At 32.6% G+C, this 18238-nt stretch overlaps 1 protein-coding gene across 28 annotated transcripts in view; it reads right to left on the bottom strand.

Moving 5' to 3' along the window:
- The window catches only part of C2cd5 (C2 calcium dependent domain containing 5), a 95507-nt gene that overhangs the window by 70380 nt on the left and 6889 nt on the right, over positions 1–18238 (bottom strand). For 25 of the 28 annotated variants that reach the window (XM_078015094.1, XM_078015095.1, XM_078015089.1 and 22 more), the window contains exons 3-7: positions 13151–13237; positions 8929–9100; positions 6537–6632; positions 4544–4699; positions 3336–3534 (exon numbers count right to left, since the gene is read on the bottom strand). In XM_078015094.1, the coding sequence (XP_077871220.1) occupies positions 3336–3534; positions 4544–4699; positions 6537–6632; positions 8929–9100; positions 13151–13237 (710 nt within the window). Of the gene's footprint in view, positions 1–3335; positions 3535–4543; positions 4700–6536; positions 6633–8928; positions 9101–13150; positions 13238–18238 lie in introns of those variants that run through there. The other 3 variants (XM_078015096.1, XM_040280927.2, XM_078015097.1) reach the window with 1 other exon arrangement.

Below are 18238 nucleotides of genomic sequence, written 5' to 3'. Positions count from 1 at the left end.
TCCCACCAATCATAACCTGTCAAGGATCAAACATGAGCTGTCACTTATTGGCCACAAAGGTTTTTACCAGCTTCCACAGGCTACCTTTTGAAAAGATTATTGATTTACAATGGGAAAAGTGTTTCTGCTTTTGTTGCTAATATAAATTTAAAAATGTGTTTTGTATAACTGATGAAAATCAAACACCTTATTGGCAATCAATTTTTATAGAAACAACTAAGTGAGATTTTGTTTGTTTGCTTTGTATTTTGTTGCTAAAGCATGAAAAAATCCGAGAATTCTTACACTGAAAACGTCTAGTCTAAGAATCAGAGCTGTACATAGGAAAAATTATGGCTGAAGTCTCTTAGAAAGCATTTTTAGAAAAGTGATACATTAGACTTAACACTTTTTACCACCAAGAATTCAGCAAGAAAAAAGGTATTATATTTTGCATTATGTTAAACATCTAAAAGGAAAAAACTCATGAAGTAGAACATACCATTAAAATGTTCAAATTATGACATCAAATTTTAATTCAAATACACTGAAGCACACCGTAATGTATTCTTGGAGTTTTGACTCTATCAGTCTCTTTGCATGAAAGGCTGCCTCACAATAACAACCTATGGTATTTCTAATATTAAGTCCATTCTATACATTGTAATATCTAATTCACTCAGGTAACTCATATAATCCGTTAAATCAAATCTACACTACCTTTTATCAAATTCCTATCTAGACTCAGCAATATTATATGATAATTAAATACTAGAATAATTATAATCAGCCAAGTCATAAAATAAGTTTGGAAATAGAATTCAAACTATCAAGAATACAATGAAGCTGGCTCAAATAAAGTTGCCTGAATACAGAGGGTTTTTCTAAATGACATGAACTAGGTAATAAGATGCTGTTCAGAAAATCCTAATAAAACAACTTAAATTCTTCATTGTGTTTGATAATCTAAAGAAAATGGCTATGATAAATTAGAAGAGGAGAATATCTATACAATCCCAGAAGGTTTACATCAATGGATCTCTTCCTGAAAGCATATGAAACATATTCCCCTGCTATTCATATCTCATCCTAAGACACCAACAGATAATATAGCTTTTTCTTTCCACTAAATATCAGAGTGGAAAAAGACCTTCAGATATCACAACTGCAAAAGCCAAGTCCCTTCAATCAGTGTAGGTAAAACTAGAGAGTGTCAAGTGGAAAAGGAGGTCTTCACTTAAATTTGCTATGAAAAGAAGGGGGAAAATTCTAAATCCCTCAAAAAGTTACACCTACAATCTGATTCTACCTCTAGCAGCTGACAGTTCATGTTCTTCCAGACCTATTTTAGCAACTTCACTCTTCAGTTTATTTTTTTAAATTACTTCACTTGTCAATGTGTTTTCAAATAAAATTATGCAATTCCATGCTTCCTCTTATGAATAAAATTTAATCCAAATGACTAAAGACCAGAAAAAAGGAAATGGCTAACCAAAAAGAATATGCTTAAGATAAAATGTCATTTTAAAAAGGGTCAGATTTTAGAACACTTTTTTTCAAGACTGATTGTTTTCCATTCAACCTCCCTTAAATATGGCTGAACTGGGAAATGGTTTAAGTTTTCTGACTACAGAATGCTGACTCCCTGACAATCAAGAACAGGAGTCAGTAAACTCCAGCCTGCAAGCCAAATCCACCTGCCATCTGTTTTGTAAATAAAGTTTTACTGGAACTCAGCCATACCAATTAGTTTGCATATTGTCTATGACTGCTACGGTGCTGTAACAGTGGAGTCATACAGTTGCATTAGCAAAAACTAAAATTATTTACCTGTCCTATGGGGGCATTTATCAAAAAAGTTTACCAATCCTCAATCTAGACGTATCTCTAAATCAATGCTCCTCAATGAAAATACTATTGGCATTTAGGATGGAACAAGTTTTTGTAGTTACAAGTTGTTCCTTGCTGTGTCAGTATCTCTGGCCCACAAAAAGAACCTACTAACCTAATCACTATGACAGGAAAGTCCTTTCTCAAATCACTTATTCAAAATGCTTGAGAACAAGAGTTCAGATTTCAGATTTTTTTTCAGATTTTGAATATTTACAGACTTTACTCAATGAGCATCCTATTCTGAAAATCCAAAATCCAAAATGTTCCAAAATCTGAAACATTTGAGTGCCAAAACTAAAAAACATTTGAATTTTGGAGCACTTTGGATTTCCAATTTTTTAATTACCAATGTTCAACATATAACATCACCAAGCTAGAATCTCTGCCTTTGACACAAATAAGGACACACAGACCAAATCCAACCAAAGGAACTATCACACATAGTTTCTAGAAATAAAAATTTATGATTCTAACCTCTTAGATAGGGGATGGGCAAACTCATGGGTTTTTCTGTTTTGTTTCTGATAAATAAAGACAGAGACTCTATTGTCAATGTCTGAACTATTTAGCATCTCTCCTTTGAAAGAAAAGTTTGCCAAGCCAAGCATAGTGGAATGCACCTGTAATCCCAGCTCCTCAGGAGGCTAAGGCAAGAGGATAGCTTTGAGTACAGGAGTTCAAGGTCAGCATAGGCAACATAGTGAGACCCCATCACAAAAACAAAAGTCGAGGGAGGACAAGGAAATGTAGAGGAAGACAAGGGGTGGAGGGAAGGGAGGAAGCAAAGAAGCAGAAAGAAAAGAAAGAGGGAGGATTTGCCAACTTCAGCCTTACACAGACCCCAGTATTCCTATTCAATTATTTTATTTTAATAAACTGCCTGGTCTCTGTAGATATTTGAGTTTGAGACTCCTGCACAAGCCAATCCTTATTCCTCTCTATACTATGTTGCCAATAACAAACATAATTGGATTATAATTCAGGGTTTCAAATATTCCCTAAAAAAATAAATAAAATTCCACACATTGCATGAATATTCATTTTATGTTTTAGATACATAATGTCTAAAGATGTAGAATAGGGGCTGGGGATGTGGCTCAAGTGGTAGCACGCTCGCCTGGCATGCTGTGCGGCCCAGGTTCAGTCCTCAGCACCACGTACAAACAAAAACTAAAAAATAAATATTAAAAAATTCTCTCTCTCTAAAAAAAATTAAAATAAAAAAATAAAGATGTAGAATAGTTTAAGTTTATACTACTTCACGTTTTATATTATAAATAAAATACTAGGATTATGTAAATATTTTTAAGTTAAAATTTGACAGTCATCTCTGATAAGAAAAATCACAGAAGAAAATGAAATACACATCAAACAATGCTACTAAAATGTTGTAAAGCGAATGAAAATGTATAGGTTAAGAGATAAAAATCTCCATAAGAACAATTTCATTAATTCATACTTACTCCTTCATTTCTTTAGATGGAGAATTGCATGCAGGAAGGAATGCTGCTGGGCTACTTAATTTATCCAGAGTACATGCTGTTCCTATGGCTCGTACCACTAACCCAGACTCGCCCTCCAGATCAAAACACTGTAAGTAGCCAACAACTGCATTTCCTCTCATTTCGAGTACTTTTAAGCCAATCTTCCTTTGTAGTTCACCTACCACAAAAGAAAGAAAAAAACTCATGCTTTGTTTCATTTCCCGACAATACATACTATAAAGCTAGATAAGGTAGTGACAAAAAAACAAGTTTAAAAACATCATAGAATTTTAGAACTTGATGAGAACTTAAAAGATTATCTGGTCTAACTTCCTACTTTCAGGGAAATGAGACTCATTCATGCACCTCATTTACCAAACCTTTTTTTGATTCTGTGCTATGTGCTTGGCATTCTTCCCTTCCTCAAAGTGCTAGAGATGCTTGGGTGAACAGTAAAGGTAAAGTTCCAAATCTAGTGAAGCTTAACATTGGTGGGATAAAAAGATAATTAAATAAGTAAACAAAAATAGATATTATAGAGAATATATAAATATAAACATAATACATAGAACATAATTTTATTATAATACAGTATGATTATGTCACAGAACAAATATACAGAATACAAATATAATACATTTATTAAATATAATATTTATTCTTGTTTGTGTCTTTTGTGAATATATATTGTATGCACACACAAAAATAAATACAAATTTCAGGTAGTAAATGAGTTCTCCAAAGAAGAATAAAGAAAGGTAATGAGATAAGAGTGGCAAAGGAAGTGCCAGGAGGGGTAGAGGAAGCTAAACAACAAATTCTCAGGAAAAGACTATGAAAAGGTAACATTTGAACAGAGAGTATCAGAGACAGAAATAAAAGATTTACTTAAGTTCTGACTATAAACCAATGCTAGAGGAAAGAAAACTAAAATCCAGTTTCCTGCTCAGGACTCCTTTCTGAACCTCCTAACTCAGGGCTCTTTCCACCCACTAACCCACTTCAATAACACAATTTCCTTTCATTACCTAGTTTACTACAAGCTTCTGATTCAGATTTCCACTTGTTAAAAATGTTCAGCAGGATGGGGCCAAGAGGAGGGAATCAGTCACCTAAAATCTTAGCCTTCATTACAAAAGGAAAGCAAAATCTCAGTATTAATCAAAATGAAATTAGTTTATGTATACCTGACATTAAAGAAATGAGTCTCTGTCTGGCCTCATTTGATGCCCTTGGTGTACGAATTCGATCGATCCATTGATATTCTGGGTCTTCGTTGACTACAAGTTCTTCTACAAATCCATGAATTATCACAGCTCTATAGCACTTTGGAATAGACGTTGCTGTTAAAACAAACTATCTATTAGAGCTTCCGTTTATCACAAGGTAAAAATTAATTTTAAAAAATGCATGTCAAAGTTCTTACCTTTTGGATATACAAAAACATCTTTTATATTATGATGATCTCAATGTAATTGTGTAATTACTAGTGGAATTATAATATTCCCAATTAAAAAGTCTTCTAAGACACATTTTAATCTTACAAATAACTTTTCTCTCATGACACACCTCACTTTTTCACATAAGCCGGATAAATATGAATTGTACTTTTACAATTAAGAAAATACCTACAGACCTAGGCCTGGTAGTGCATGCATGCTGTCCCAGCTACTTGTGGAGCTGAGGTAAGAAGATTGCCAAATTCAAGGCAACTTTGGGCAACTTAGTGAGACCCTGTCTCAAACTTAAAAAAAAAAAAAAAAAAAAAAAAGGAGGACTGAGGATGTAGCTCAGTGGTAGAGTGCCTAACTATGAAGCTCTGGGTTTGATTCCCCAGTACTACTGAAAAATAAAAGAAGAAGAAGAAAAACAAACATCTACTTTAAGATATTTGAGGGGAAGGGAAGGGGCATGGGCATAGAAATGATGGTGGAATGAGATGGGCATCATTATCCAAAGTACATGTTAAAACAAACTATCTATTAGAGCTTCTGTTTATCTCAAGGTAAAAGACATAAAGGATGTGAAGGTACTTTGTATACAACCAGAGATATGAAAATTGTACTCTATGTGTAATATGAAATGTAATGTATTCCGCTGTTGTATATAACAAATTTAGAATTTTAAAATTTTAAAAAAATTAAAATTATTTAAAAAATACAAATAAAAAACATACACAGGAAGGGAATCACAAAATGTGATGAATCTAATATTGAATTAAAAGTACAGTGACATAGCAAAAAAAAATCAAAATTAAAGTTAACTAGTTTATTATTAAGACAAATTATTCAGGGTCCCTGGCATAAGTTCTTCTGTATACCACATAATGCAGTTTCAAGAATTAGACCACTACATTTCTGATATAACCAAAGGAGTCAAATAGCCCTGCAGTTTCTAATAATCCATGGTCATATAGTCAACTGGTCCAATAGTCATTGCTCTATTTAATAGACTTGTTTAATATGTGCTCACTTAAGACTCATTTAAATAAAATGTCAGGGCTGGGATTGCGGCTCAGGGGTAGAGCGCTCGCTTAGCACGGGCGGGACCAGAGTCTCAGCACCACATTAAAAAAATAAATAAATAAAGGCATTGTGCTGAAAAAAAAAAGATATATATATATATATATATATATATATATATATAAAATGTCATTGAATTTATGTAAGATCTTAAGGGGTAGAATCTTAGAACATCTACACCAAACTAGTATATTAAAACAACATTCATGTATCAAAGATAATCAACTACCTAGTGGTTCTCAACCCTACTAATAAGGATTGGCTAGAAGATGCCCAAATTTGCACAGGCCAGACTCATATATTTCAAGGAGTTCTTGGGGCTTCATACTCGAAAAAGCCTATGTGGTATGGGTTTGTACCATAGTGCTTGGCTAAAATGTTCTGCTCCTATCCTTCAGTGACCTATACTACAATAAAACATTACTGGACTTTTTAAAAAATTTTTTCAATAAACTTGTAAAAATTAGATAACATTTATTCTTAAATCAAATAAATAGCCAGAGAGCTACAGTAATTGTTTCTAGAAAATTAACAATTTTTTCTTTAGTATTAAAATCAAAGTATACCATTTTTATTAGCCTTCTAAAATATTAATTGAATTTTTCTATATTTAAAAATCATTAAATTTCCTGTTAAATAAAACAATATATTTACTTACTGCAAAAGAATTTGACTCCACACGATGACTGTCTAAATCGATTTAAATCATTGAAGAGGTCTACTTTGACAACTACATTGATTTCTCCACGGATACCTACATATTCAAAAGGAAAATCAATATACCTTAAGAAAATAGTGTACAATAAATAATGAAGCAAATAGATGCAATTAATGGTTTCAAAATAATGTATAAATTATAATAATAATGTTAACTTTGTATCTTAATTACTTTCATTATCAGTGGTTTTCTTGTATTTTCTGAAGCAGACCATCTATGCACAAGAATGAATAATTTTCACTACTACCAAAAGTCTGCATTTATTTGAACTAAGACTGAATGGAGCAGAATCCCATTTAAATTGATGACAATGACAACGATGATGATAATGATGGTGGTGATAACATTTGCTGGGTACTGACAGATGAAACATATTAAATGTTTTTCATATAGTATCTCACTGTATTCACATCAACCCAAAAAGGTAATTTCTGTCATAGTACCATACCCATTTTACAGAGAAAGAAACATGTAATTAATAAAAATTAAATAATGTATTCAGTGTCATTAGCTAGTTAGTGAAAGATTCCAGGATTTAAGGAAAATCTTTGATTTCAGAGTATATACTCTTAACACTTAATGCAAGATTATAATTCAACAGAAGTCATATTCATTTCAATGAATAAAATTTCAAATAAGCTAACTAAAAAATTTTGAGAATATGATATTGGTCAAATTATTCTATGTGCATGTACAATATGGCATAATGAATCCCACTATTGTAAATAATTAAAATATACCAATTTTAAAATTCCAAAAATAAGGGTTTTCAGAACATAGTCTAATAAAAAAGAATGATCCAGCTCTTAGCTCTAAATATTTACTAAATATTTTCACTTGACTGTTGACTTCAAATTCACTTATGGCAGAGGGCCTTCTAAGAAAAGTCATTTATTAATTTATCTATTGAAATCATAAGATTGTATTTCTAACAAAGAGCCCATAAACATATTTAACTCCCTACAAACAATATTTAATAGTAAATGGTGGAGAAATTTATTCATTTATGTAGCTATTTACTGCCTTTAATCCAAGTCCAGATTAGTATTTCAGCCTTTTTTTTTTTAATTTATTCATTTAATTTTGACCACAGGCCTGTTTTGCCTAGGTTCAAGAAGTATGAACTTCTGCCTCAAACTCCTGAGTAGCTGAAACTAAAGGCTCATAAGGCCATAACTGGCAGAATATCAGTGTATTTTCTTAATTTGTAACATAAAAGATGACTAAATTTCTGTTTATAAAGGAAATATGTGTGTGTGTGTCTGTGTGTGTATGTATATTATATATGTATATTATAGAAAATAGGGGAAAAGTTAAAAAAAAAAAAGGGGGGGAGGCAAACAAGAAAAATAATCCAGAAAAGTAATTATCTAGGATAAACATTTGATAATGTATTCTGCAAATTTCTCCAATGATATCATATAAATATAATTCTTTGGGTTCTAAACAACTTTGAGATCATCATATAATGAATGCTTTATAACATGCATTCTATAATCCATAATATATCATGCACATTTGTTGCACTGTATTCTGAAAATGTGTTCTTTTTTTTCTGACTGTGTAACTCAGGTTCTATATTTGCCCTTACTTATTTACTCATTCGTTCATTTATTTTGCTGGGGATCACTTAATACTAAAAAAATTTAGTATTAAGAGAAGTATTGTTACATTTTTCAAATACCTATAATTTACTTAATGATAACACAGATTCTCATTTCTGCTCTGCATTCAGTTGGTGGTAACATCAAATGTCAGAAAAACTTCCAGAAAATTCCACTGTATTCTTGGAATAGAGTGAGAATAAATGTAGTGAATATATATGAATATTATGCTAAAAATAGTTCTCAACTCACAGACCCTGTGAAAGCATTTTTGGAGACCCTTAATTATTCTTGCAGTATACTTTGAAAACCCTGCTTTAACAACAAAAAATCTTTTAAGATTTTATAAGCAAATATTATCAGTTTGAAAATGTGTTTTAGAAATACAGAGTACCAGCAAAATTAATTTTCTTTTTTGAGGTGTTAGGAATCAAACTTAGGCCCTCATACATACTAGACACTCTACCACTGAGTTACATCCCAGTACCTCAAGATAATTTTTAAATAATGCATTTACTTACTATGTTGCACAAATTTTTCAGGCATAATTTTAATTTCCAATCAGAGGAGTAAAAATTCTATGAACAATATTTTACTATTACTTTTCTACTTGTCAATTTTTAAAAAAGCATGTAAGATATACATTTTAAAACCATGTAGCAGTAAAGTCTTCAAGAATAAATATAAAACATTAATTTTATGATATTTCTTAAATTATTACTCCTTACCATGTATAGTGTCATAAATTGGAAACCATCCTGAGATGACTGTTGCAGCCTCACTGTACAGTAAAGGATCAATATCAATGTACACTTTACCAATGGCATCATTTGCACTGTAAGTATCATGGTCAAGAACTGTGATCTGTAAAGGTTCATCTTGTAAATCTTCATCATCCACCTAAAAGTATACCTTGAAATTAAATCTAATTTTAAAATCTTAACTATCACAAATGAATACATATACCAAATGAAAACAATGACTTTTTAAAAATTTTTTTAGCACTGAGGAATGAACCCAGGGGCTCTCTAACCCTGGGAGAGTCATTTTTCAAAATGTTCTGAGACAAGGCTGGCTTTGAACTTGATATCCTCCTGCCTCAGCCTCTTGAGTTGCGGAGATTACAAACGTGTGCCACTCTGCCTGGCTAAAACTGACTTATTTCTGTAAAAGAATAGACATCTAAGCACAAAGATAAAAAGAGATTAGTACACACATAAAAACAGTATGATGTCAAGGATTAGGAATTAGAGATTAGGGCTATAGCTCAGTGGTAGAGCACTTGCATACCATGTGCTAGGCCCTGGGTTCAATCCCTAGTACCAAAACAAAACAAACAAACAAAGGGTTTGCTCAGCTCAAAGTGCATGTTAATTCACTAGTCCCTCCAGTACTCCCCATTTCTCTACCTCCTTCTGCCAGCCTAGAACACTAGGAAGATGCCTGGAACTCCAGCTGCTAACTTGGAACCTGAAGTGACTCTGAGTCACTTTGAAGACAAGCCAAAGTATGCATACATAATGGCATTCTATTCACCCAAAGGAAGAATGAAATCATGTCATTTGCAGAAAAATGGATGGAACTTGAGAGAGCATTATGTGAAGTGAAATAAGCCAAACTCAGAAAGTCAATGGTCAAAAGTTTTCTCTCATATGTGGAAGCTAAAGAGGAAAAAGGTGGGGAAAAGCACATCGAACTCTCATAAAATGGGAGACCAGTAGAGGAAAGGGAGACAAGAGGGAGGGAAAGTAGAGGTACTAGGGAGTGAAACTGTCCAAATTATACTGTTATAATGTGTGCATAGACAAATATGTAACAACAAATCTCACTTTTATGTTCAATTATAATGCACCAATAAAAAATACAAAAAAATAATTAAAGTCACATGATTCTCATGAATGGATGATGAAGAAAAGACAGAAAGGGTCTTGAATCTAAAATGTCTGCATAAAGCTATATACTAACCATCTCAACATTTCTTTTATATGAGAGAAAACATCTACTTTAAGATATTTGAGTGTTCAAAACATACACAAATAAACAACAGTTAAAAAAAGAACTTTATAACATCAACTATAAACACAAAGTTTATGCATATTCTTGATATCATATATGCTATTAACTAGAAGCACTAGTCAAAATAGTAATTTAAATTGTAAATAAAATGGCTGGTGACTATAGTTTCTGAAACCATTAATATTTTAAAAATCTCTTACTTCAGAAAAACTACAAATAAATACACACTTTTTTTTTAAGACATGGTCTTGCTACGTAAGTTACCCAGGATAGTAGCTTCATTCACACAATCCTCCCATCTCAGCTCATTAGTAGCTGAGATTATGGGGAATACCATAGAACCTATATTATTTAAAATAAGCTGCTGAAGTATTCCTTAGCCTTGAAAATTAACAGTATTGAATCATCAACAAAATGAAATGGTATTTTCTAAAATGATAATTTCTTAGCATCATAAAAACTAAAATGAAGCCTTCCTCCTCCTAGCTTTCCAATAACAATGTAATTAATTAATATTTGTTTTTAACTGTTTCTAGGTTATAAGAAAGGAGGAAGTCTCAAAGAAGGAAGTCTCAAAATAAACCTATGTAAGTATTCAAATGTTTTTCTAGGACAAGAAAGATGCACTTCATAATTTTATAAATCTGAAATCATGTAAGCAAGTTTCTCTGCTCACTTTCTCTGACTTACATAGTCCACATTTTATCTTAACAATGTAGTTGAAAATGGTACAGATTGAATGTGTGCAATAATGCATTTTTCAAAATATAAAATGGCATTTTGAAAACAGCTAAAAAGAAAATCTGTACATATCCACAAGAGAAAATGCAGAGACAAAACAGTTCATGACAAAAAAAATTAAACATGTAAATTAAAGTTGGAGGCTCACTTCCTGATTTAAAAATTTAATTACAAAGCTCCAGTAATCAAAACAATATGGTAATGACATAGGGACAGACATATAGATCAATGGCATAGCTCCCATACTTCTATGTACAACTAATTTGTTTTAACTTATCACAAAGGTAAAGTTGAAAATAGTTTACAATAATTTACTGACTTCCAAACCAATTTATCCAAACAATATGGAACTCCATTTTTAAAATAGTTGGAGTTAATAGGAACTAGAAATTTTCTTCCTTAGAAAGATCCATCTGTTCTTTGTCCTTTTGTTAGATATTTCAGTGGCATTTCAGTTGGAATTTTCATGACTGATGAGACAATTCTTATATTTGCTGTCCATTCAAATACCTTCACTTATGTGAGGCCTGTTCATCTTCTGAACATTTTTCTGTTGAATTATATTTTTCATTGTTATTTATAGAAATATTAAATATATTCTGGACCTGAACCCTTTTATGTTTATATATATTGTCTTATAAATGAAGCTGTTCATTGCTTTTTGAATTCTCTTAAATAAACAGAATTCTGATTTTAAAAAAAAAGAAAGATCCATCTGGCTGGAAACCTTTGGATAAAAGCCATTGGGAGATTAGGAATAATAGTTTCTACAACTGCATCCTTTTGGTATACAGTTGGGATAGCCAAGTCACCCCTCACCAACTCACAGCCACTCTACCAATAAGTGTGGTCTGTACCTCACACGCACCCTTTAAATTGATTTCTGAGAAGGACGGGAAAAGAACAGTTTCTTCAACAAATGATGTTGAAACAACTGGACTTCTTTGTATAAAAGAATAAAGTTGGCCTCTTACCTCAAGCTATTATAAAAATGAACTCAAAATGGATCAACAACCTATGTATAAGAGCTGAAACCATAAAACTCTCAGGAAAAAAACATAGGGAATGGATCAGGGATGCACCAGCAACAACAAAAAGTACCTCAAATTTCATCAAAATAAAAAACTTTTATACAAAATGGTAGTGTCAATAAAGTAAAAAGACAACCTATTAAATGGGAGAAAAAATTCACAAGTTATTTACCTGATAAGGAGTTAACATTTAGTATAGTGAACTTCTATATATCAACAACAAAAATATAAATAACTCCATTAAAAAAATAAACTGGGGGAGGGGGCAGTGGTATCATGGCATACACCTGTAATTCCAGTGACCTGAGAGGCTAAGGCAAGAGGACACCAAGTTCAAGGCCAGCCTATACAACTTAATGAGGTTCTGTCTCAAAATAAAAAAATTTTAAAAGGGCTGGGGATGTAGCTCAGGGGTACAGTAGCACTTGGTATACAGAAGGTCCTGGGTTCAATCCCCAGCACTGCAAAAAATAAAAATAAACAAAATTCACAAATACAGTGAAATATTAGCTTTAAAAAAATAAGATTCTGCTATCTGCCACAATGTGAATGATCCTTGAAAACATAAGGAAATGAAAGAACCAAATAAAAAGGGACAAATATTATGATTCCACTTAAATGAAGAGTCTAACATAAGCTAATTCAAAAAGATAGAATATAGATAAGTTACTAAAGTCTGAGGAAAAGGAACTAGCGAGTTACTGCTTAGTAGGCACAGAATTCCTATTCAGGGTATAAAAGTATTTTGGAAATAGTGGTGGTGGTTGTACAATACTGGGCACGTAATTAATGCTACTGAATTGTATACTTTAAAATGGCTAAAATGGCACAAAAAAAATATTGTGTATGTTGTTCATAAGTACTTCTTTGTATATGCTAAAATCCAAAAATAATAATAATAATAATAAAATAATACACTTTAAAGCTTTTTTTTCCATCTGCATTACCATATACCATATTTTCTTAAGGTAAAAACTCAGTGTTCTTTTAAAAACTTTTTTAAAAACTCAGTGTTCCTAGTGAGGCAGAAATAGAAATATTCTTACACTGTAGAAAATTTACTATGCCTGAAATGAAAGATACTCTTATCATTCCTAAAGGAAAAGAGTCACTTAAAAAATATATATATATACTCAAAAAACATGGGCATTTAAGAACTTACCTCAAACTTAAACCATTCTGAGTTCCACTGTGGATTGAGTGACTTGAGGTATACATCTGTTTTAAAGGTGGTATTACCAAATTTTACCTAAATACAAATAAGAAACCATTCAGAAATGTGAATAGACATCAGAAATGTGGAAAAAAGTAAATGTTAATGTCAGCCAAGCAAAGGGAGAAAAATTAAGCATGGAGGGAAAAAAAGCCAACTATCCCCTAAGCCAAGAGGAAAAAGGTATGCTCTGACAAGGTGCTTGCAGATTCACCTAATTTCCACTGCTCTGCTTGACCAGCTAGCTGCACAGGAAAATTTAAAACATAGATCATAGATCACTTTATTGGCATGGAGGAAGGGATTAGTACAGTCACTAAATATGCTCGGATGAAAGAGGACATCCTGGGCTAGAGAATTAGCTCAGTTGTGATTGTGCATGCATGCATAAGACCTTGTGTTCAATTCCCAGCACCACAAAAAAAAAAAAAAAGAAAAGAAAAGAAAAGAGGAAAGTCCTAGACTGACTGCTCAGTAGTAAAGCAGTTTCTTTGCATAAATAAGGTCCTCACCCCCAAACAGGAGAAAAATCTTAAGGAGAGATGACATGCTAAAATAAAATCAAGAGGTAAAGACCAGCTCACTATCCTCTTTTCTCAGCAAGAGAATCCAGAAGCACAGCCCGTTATTAGAAAAATTTAGTAATATTTCTTTGTATTTTCTAACTTACCCATATTTGTTATTTTCTTAACCCCTTATCTGTACTCACACAGTGTTATAGGCAATAAACTATTATGTTTTATGTTCCTATCTTCAGGGACAATGAAAGGGGTTGAGTAAGGAGACTTATCTTATTTCGTAAACAATCTTGGCAAGCACTGAATCCCAAAGACCCAAAAATAAGTAAATAAGGAAATAAAGAAGGAATAAAAGTAAGCTAAAATCCCTGGGATTTGTTTCCAACAAAGAATGGTGATTGGGCTGGGGATGTGGCTCAAGCTGTAGCGCGCTCGCCTGGCATACGTGCAGCCCAGGTTCAATCCTCAGCACCACATACTAAGATGTTGTGTCCACAGAAAACTAAAAATAAATATTAAAATTCTCTCTCTCTCTCTCTCTCTCTTGAAAAAAAAAAAAAAAAAGAATGGTGATTGTGAAACCTCAGACCAGATTTGGAAGTGGTCAAGAAGCTGAAGAGCAAAACAGTTAGACAATTACTTCTTCATTTGCCTCCCTTTTCAACATTTGATCTCTTCAAACTCTTTCCCTGATTTCTTCAGTTATCATCATCAATTATTTTTCCTAATCTCAAAATACACTAAGGATTATTCACTTTGGTCACAGCAGTTTGGCACAGTGTATATGCTTTGTAAATGCTGGTTCAATCAGGTAAAAATTATAATTGCTGATATTAATTGGTCCAAAAAATTTCCAAAAGCAAAATATCTAAAACTCCAATTATTTTTCTTCTCTGAATATTTTTATTATTTTATCATTTAGTTTGAATTATCATGATAAAAACCATTTGGCACATAAGCAGTTTGATTAGGGGTATAAAAGAATTAAAAAGAGCACATAAAAATAGCAGTTTCTTGCATGGTAAAGAATATCATGAAGCCAGGGCCAGGGATATAGTTCATTTGGTAGAGTACTTGCCTCACATGCACAAGGCCCTGGATTCAATCCCCAGCACCACAAAAAAAAAAAAAAAAAAAAAAAAAAAATCATGAAGCCAAAGACAAATAAGAGCAGGTTGTGGTGGCTCAACCTACATTCCCAGCATGCTGAGGCTAGGGCAGGAGGATCACAAATTTGAGACCAGTCTGGGCAACCTAGTCAGGCCCTGTCTCCAAAATAAAAAATAAAAAGAATTGAGGGGTAGGGATGTAGCTCAGTGGTAAAGTGCCCCTGGGTTCAGTTCCCAGGAACAACCCCCAATTCAAACCTCCTGCCACAAATAAGATAACCAACGTCATTGTAGAGATATGGAAATTAAAACATTTTTACTTAGGCTGGCAAAGATCAAATGGTTTGAAAACAATGTTGATGAGGCACTCTCATAATTTTCTGATGCAAGTATAATTTAGAAGTCTGTACAGAGAACCGTTTAACATATACCAAAATTTTAAAATCCATGTCTTTTAGCTCCCAATTCTATTTCTTGGGAGCTTAAGAGGTGCATAATACATATCAGCATTATAGTAGCAAAATATTGGAAACAATCTAAATATTCATTAATTTGCAAATGACTGAGTTAACCACAGCCTGGCCACAAAATGAAGTACTAAATAGAAGAATAAAACAGCTCCCTACACACTGATAAGAAACAGAGGTCAAAATAAAATAGAGCTGGGGATGTAGCTAGCTCAATGGTAGGCTGCTTCTCTAGCATGCCAAAAGCCCTCAGTTCAATAAACAAACAAACAAACAAACAAAAACTTTATACTGCAGAATGGTGCATATAGCATTCTTTGGGGAGAGAAAAATGAAAAACATTAAAGTATATAGATTATTTCTAGAAGGACTTACAAGAAAATTTAACGATGACATAAGAGATTAATGGGTTGGTTAAAGTAAAGGTAGTAAAAATGAAAGTTGACCCATTTTGTATCTTTTGAATTATGAACCATAAATATGTATTACCTATTTTTAATATATCATTTTAAAATCCAAAATATTGGAAATTAAAAACTCAAATGGCAATAACATTATTCTAATCAAATTATATAATTCCAGATCCAATTCCAGGAATTTAACTTAGAGAAGTACTTCCACAGAAATTGTCCTCCCCCAAAATATAAAAACTTAAATAGTCATTCAAAAAGAAAGTAATTAAATAAATTATATGCATCCCCACTAAAAAATGGAGTTGATTATATATACTGTCACAGTAAGATATAAATGACAGAAAAAGGGATAAAACAAGCAGAAAAATAAGTAAAATTTAATTACATCTCTTTCTAAAAAGGTGATATGCATATAAAAGTAATTTTTTTTAAAGAAGAGGAAGGGCTTGAAGTGGTGCAAGCCTGTAATCCTAGCGGCTTAGGAGGCTAAATCAGGAAGATCTTGAGTTCAAGTCAGCCTCGTACCTTAGTAAGTCCCTAAGCATTTCAGCGTGACCCTGTCTCAAAATAAAAAATAAAAAGAATTGGAGATGTGGCTCAGGGGCTGAGTGCCCCTGGGTTCAATTCCTGGCACTAAATAAATAAATGAGAAGAGGGAGGGTATACGAACACAAGCCAAAGAAAAAACAGCAATTCTCCCTGAAGAAAGGACTGATACAGTATAAGGAATATAGTATATGTAGTGAGAAAGAAATAAGAATTTCCAAATTATATTTCTGAGTGTTCAAATGCTTTTTAATGGGAAGTATTCATGTATTACATAATTTTTTTCTTTTCAAATCACAATGTTAAAGAAATGAAACTCAACAGGGGAAAAGAAACTTAGGGAGAGGTTTTTGCTTACTCACTAATCTAATTTTCATTATATTTCAATACTCAAGGCATGAAGGAAATATAGCCAGTCTCCAAACTTAGAATATTCCATTGTTTTTAATCTTGATTTAGAATTTTTTAACCTCACAATGGTGCAAAAGCATACCCATACAGCCACTCTGCTTTTCACTTTCAGTACAGCATTCAATATATTACATGAGATATCCAACATTTTACCATAAAATAGGCTTTTTGTTAGATGATTTTGCCCAACTATAGGCTAATATAAGTGTTCTGAACACATTTAAGGTAAGCTAGACTAAGATACAATGGTTGGTCATTGTGTTTTTTTGTTGTTGTTGTTTTGTTTTGTGGTGCTGAGGATTAAACCAGGGTCTGGCATGTGTGACCCACTACTGAGCTGCATCCCCAACCCTAATATTTAGTAGTTTAACTGCATTAAATGCACACTTTTAATTTACAATACTTTCAATTTACCATGGGTTTTTTGAAATAAGATCCCATCATAAATTAAGGAACATCTTACATATTTTATTGGGATAAATTATTGTTTAATTTACCTAAAACTTTTGAAGTAAAATGTTGTTACGATTATAAAAACATTAAAATGCTAAATAAATACACTTAAGGGTTTGATTCACCAAAAAAACAAATCATGTTTTAAGTTCAGCACCCTCTTTTGTTCCTCACCATAGCTCTGCTATATTGAACTTTTTTTACAACAGTGCATTCTAGATAAAGATCTGATAGTTCCCAAACTACATCAAACAAACAAAAAACAAGATTTCAGAAAAAGAAAAAGTCTAGAGTATGCATTCTGCCAAAATGTGATGATTTTTTTCTACTAGTAAAGGAGAATCACAGTTCATTTAGCCTTATTCAATTCAAAGGATATTTTATTACTCAGTAATTAAATGTCTTCCAACTTTGTTAAAGAACATCAGGAATTTTAATGGAGATTCCACCAGTAAAGTAAGGCATTCTCTTTTCCCACTCATTAGCTAAATTACCTTGAGAAAGTTATTTAACCTGTTATTTAAATCTACTTTCTCCTCTGAAAAGCAGGATTGCTGGGAGCATTATATGAGATAATGCATGTAGAGACCTAGCAAAATGTTTGATACAGAGAAAATATTCATTAAATATTAATTTCTTTTCCTCTGAGTGAGTATTCCTTCAAAAGCTCCTAGATAAACACAAAATAACAACATAGTTTAGCCAAACAGTTTGTAACATGCACATTAATAGAGATATATTTCATTACTGATTCCCTCGTTCAGAACCCCAATTTACTCTTCCTAGAGATTCCTGCAAGAATCATCTTTAAGTACTACTGGTCTTCACTGGCTCCCCAAACTCCTCACATTCATAAAGAGTAAAAATTCTCAATTATCCCGTACCAGTACTTAACCAGTTACTCAAGCAACTGAGAATCATTAAAAAACACTACAAGCCAGGCACAGTGGCACACATTTGTAATCCAGTGGCTTGGGAGGCTGAGGTAGGAGGATAGCAAGTTCAAAGCCAGTCTCAGCAACCCAGCAAAACCCTGTATCAAAATGAAAAATTAAAAAAGGGCAGGGAGTCTGGGGCTACAGCTCAGTGGCAGAGCACTTGCCTTGAATGTGTGATCCGC

Source organism: Ictidomys tridecemlineatus, chromosome 6 (genome assembly GCF_052094955.1).
Source record: "Ictidomys tridecemlineatus isolate mIctTri1 chromosome 6, mIctTri1.hap1, whole genome shotgun sequence".
NCBI lineage: Eukaryota > Metazoa > Chordata > Mammalia > Rodentia > Sciuridae > Ictidomys > Ictidomys tridecemlineatus.
Note: the sequence above shows the minus strand (reverse complement) of the source record. Positions and strands in the feature narration are given on the sequence as shown.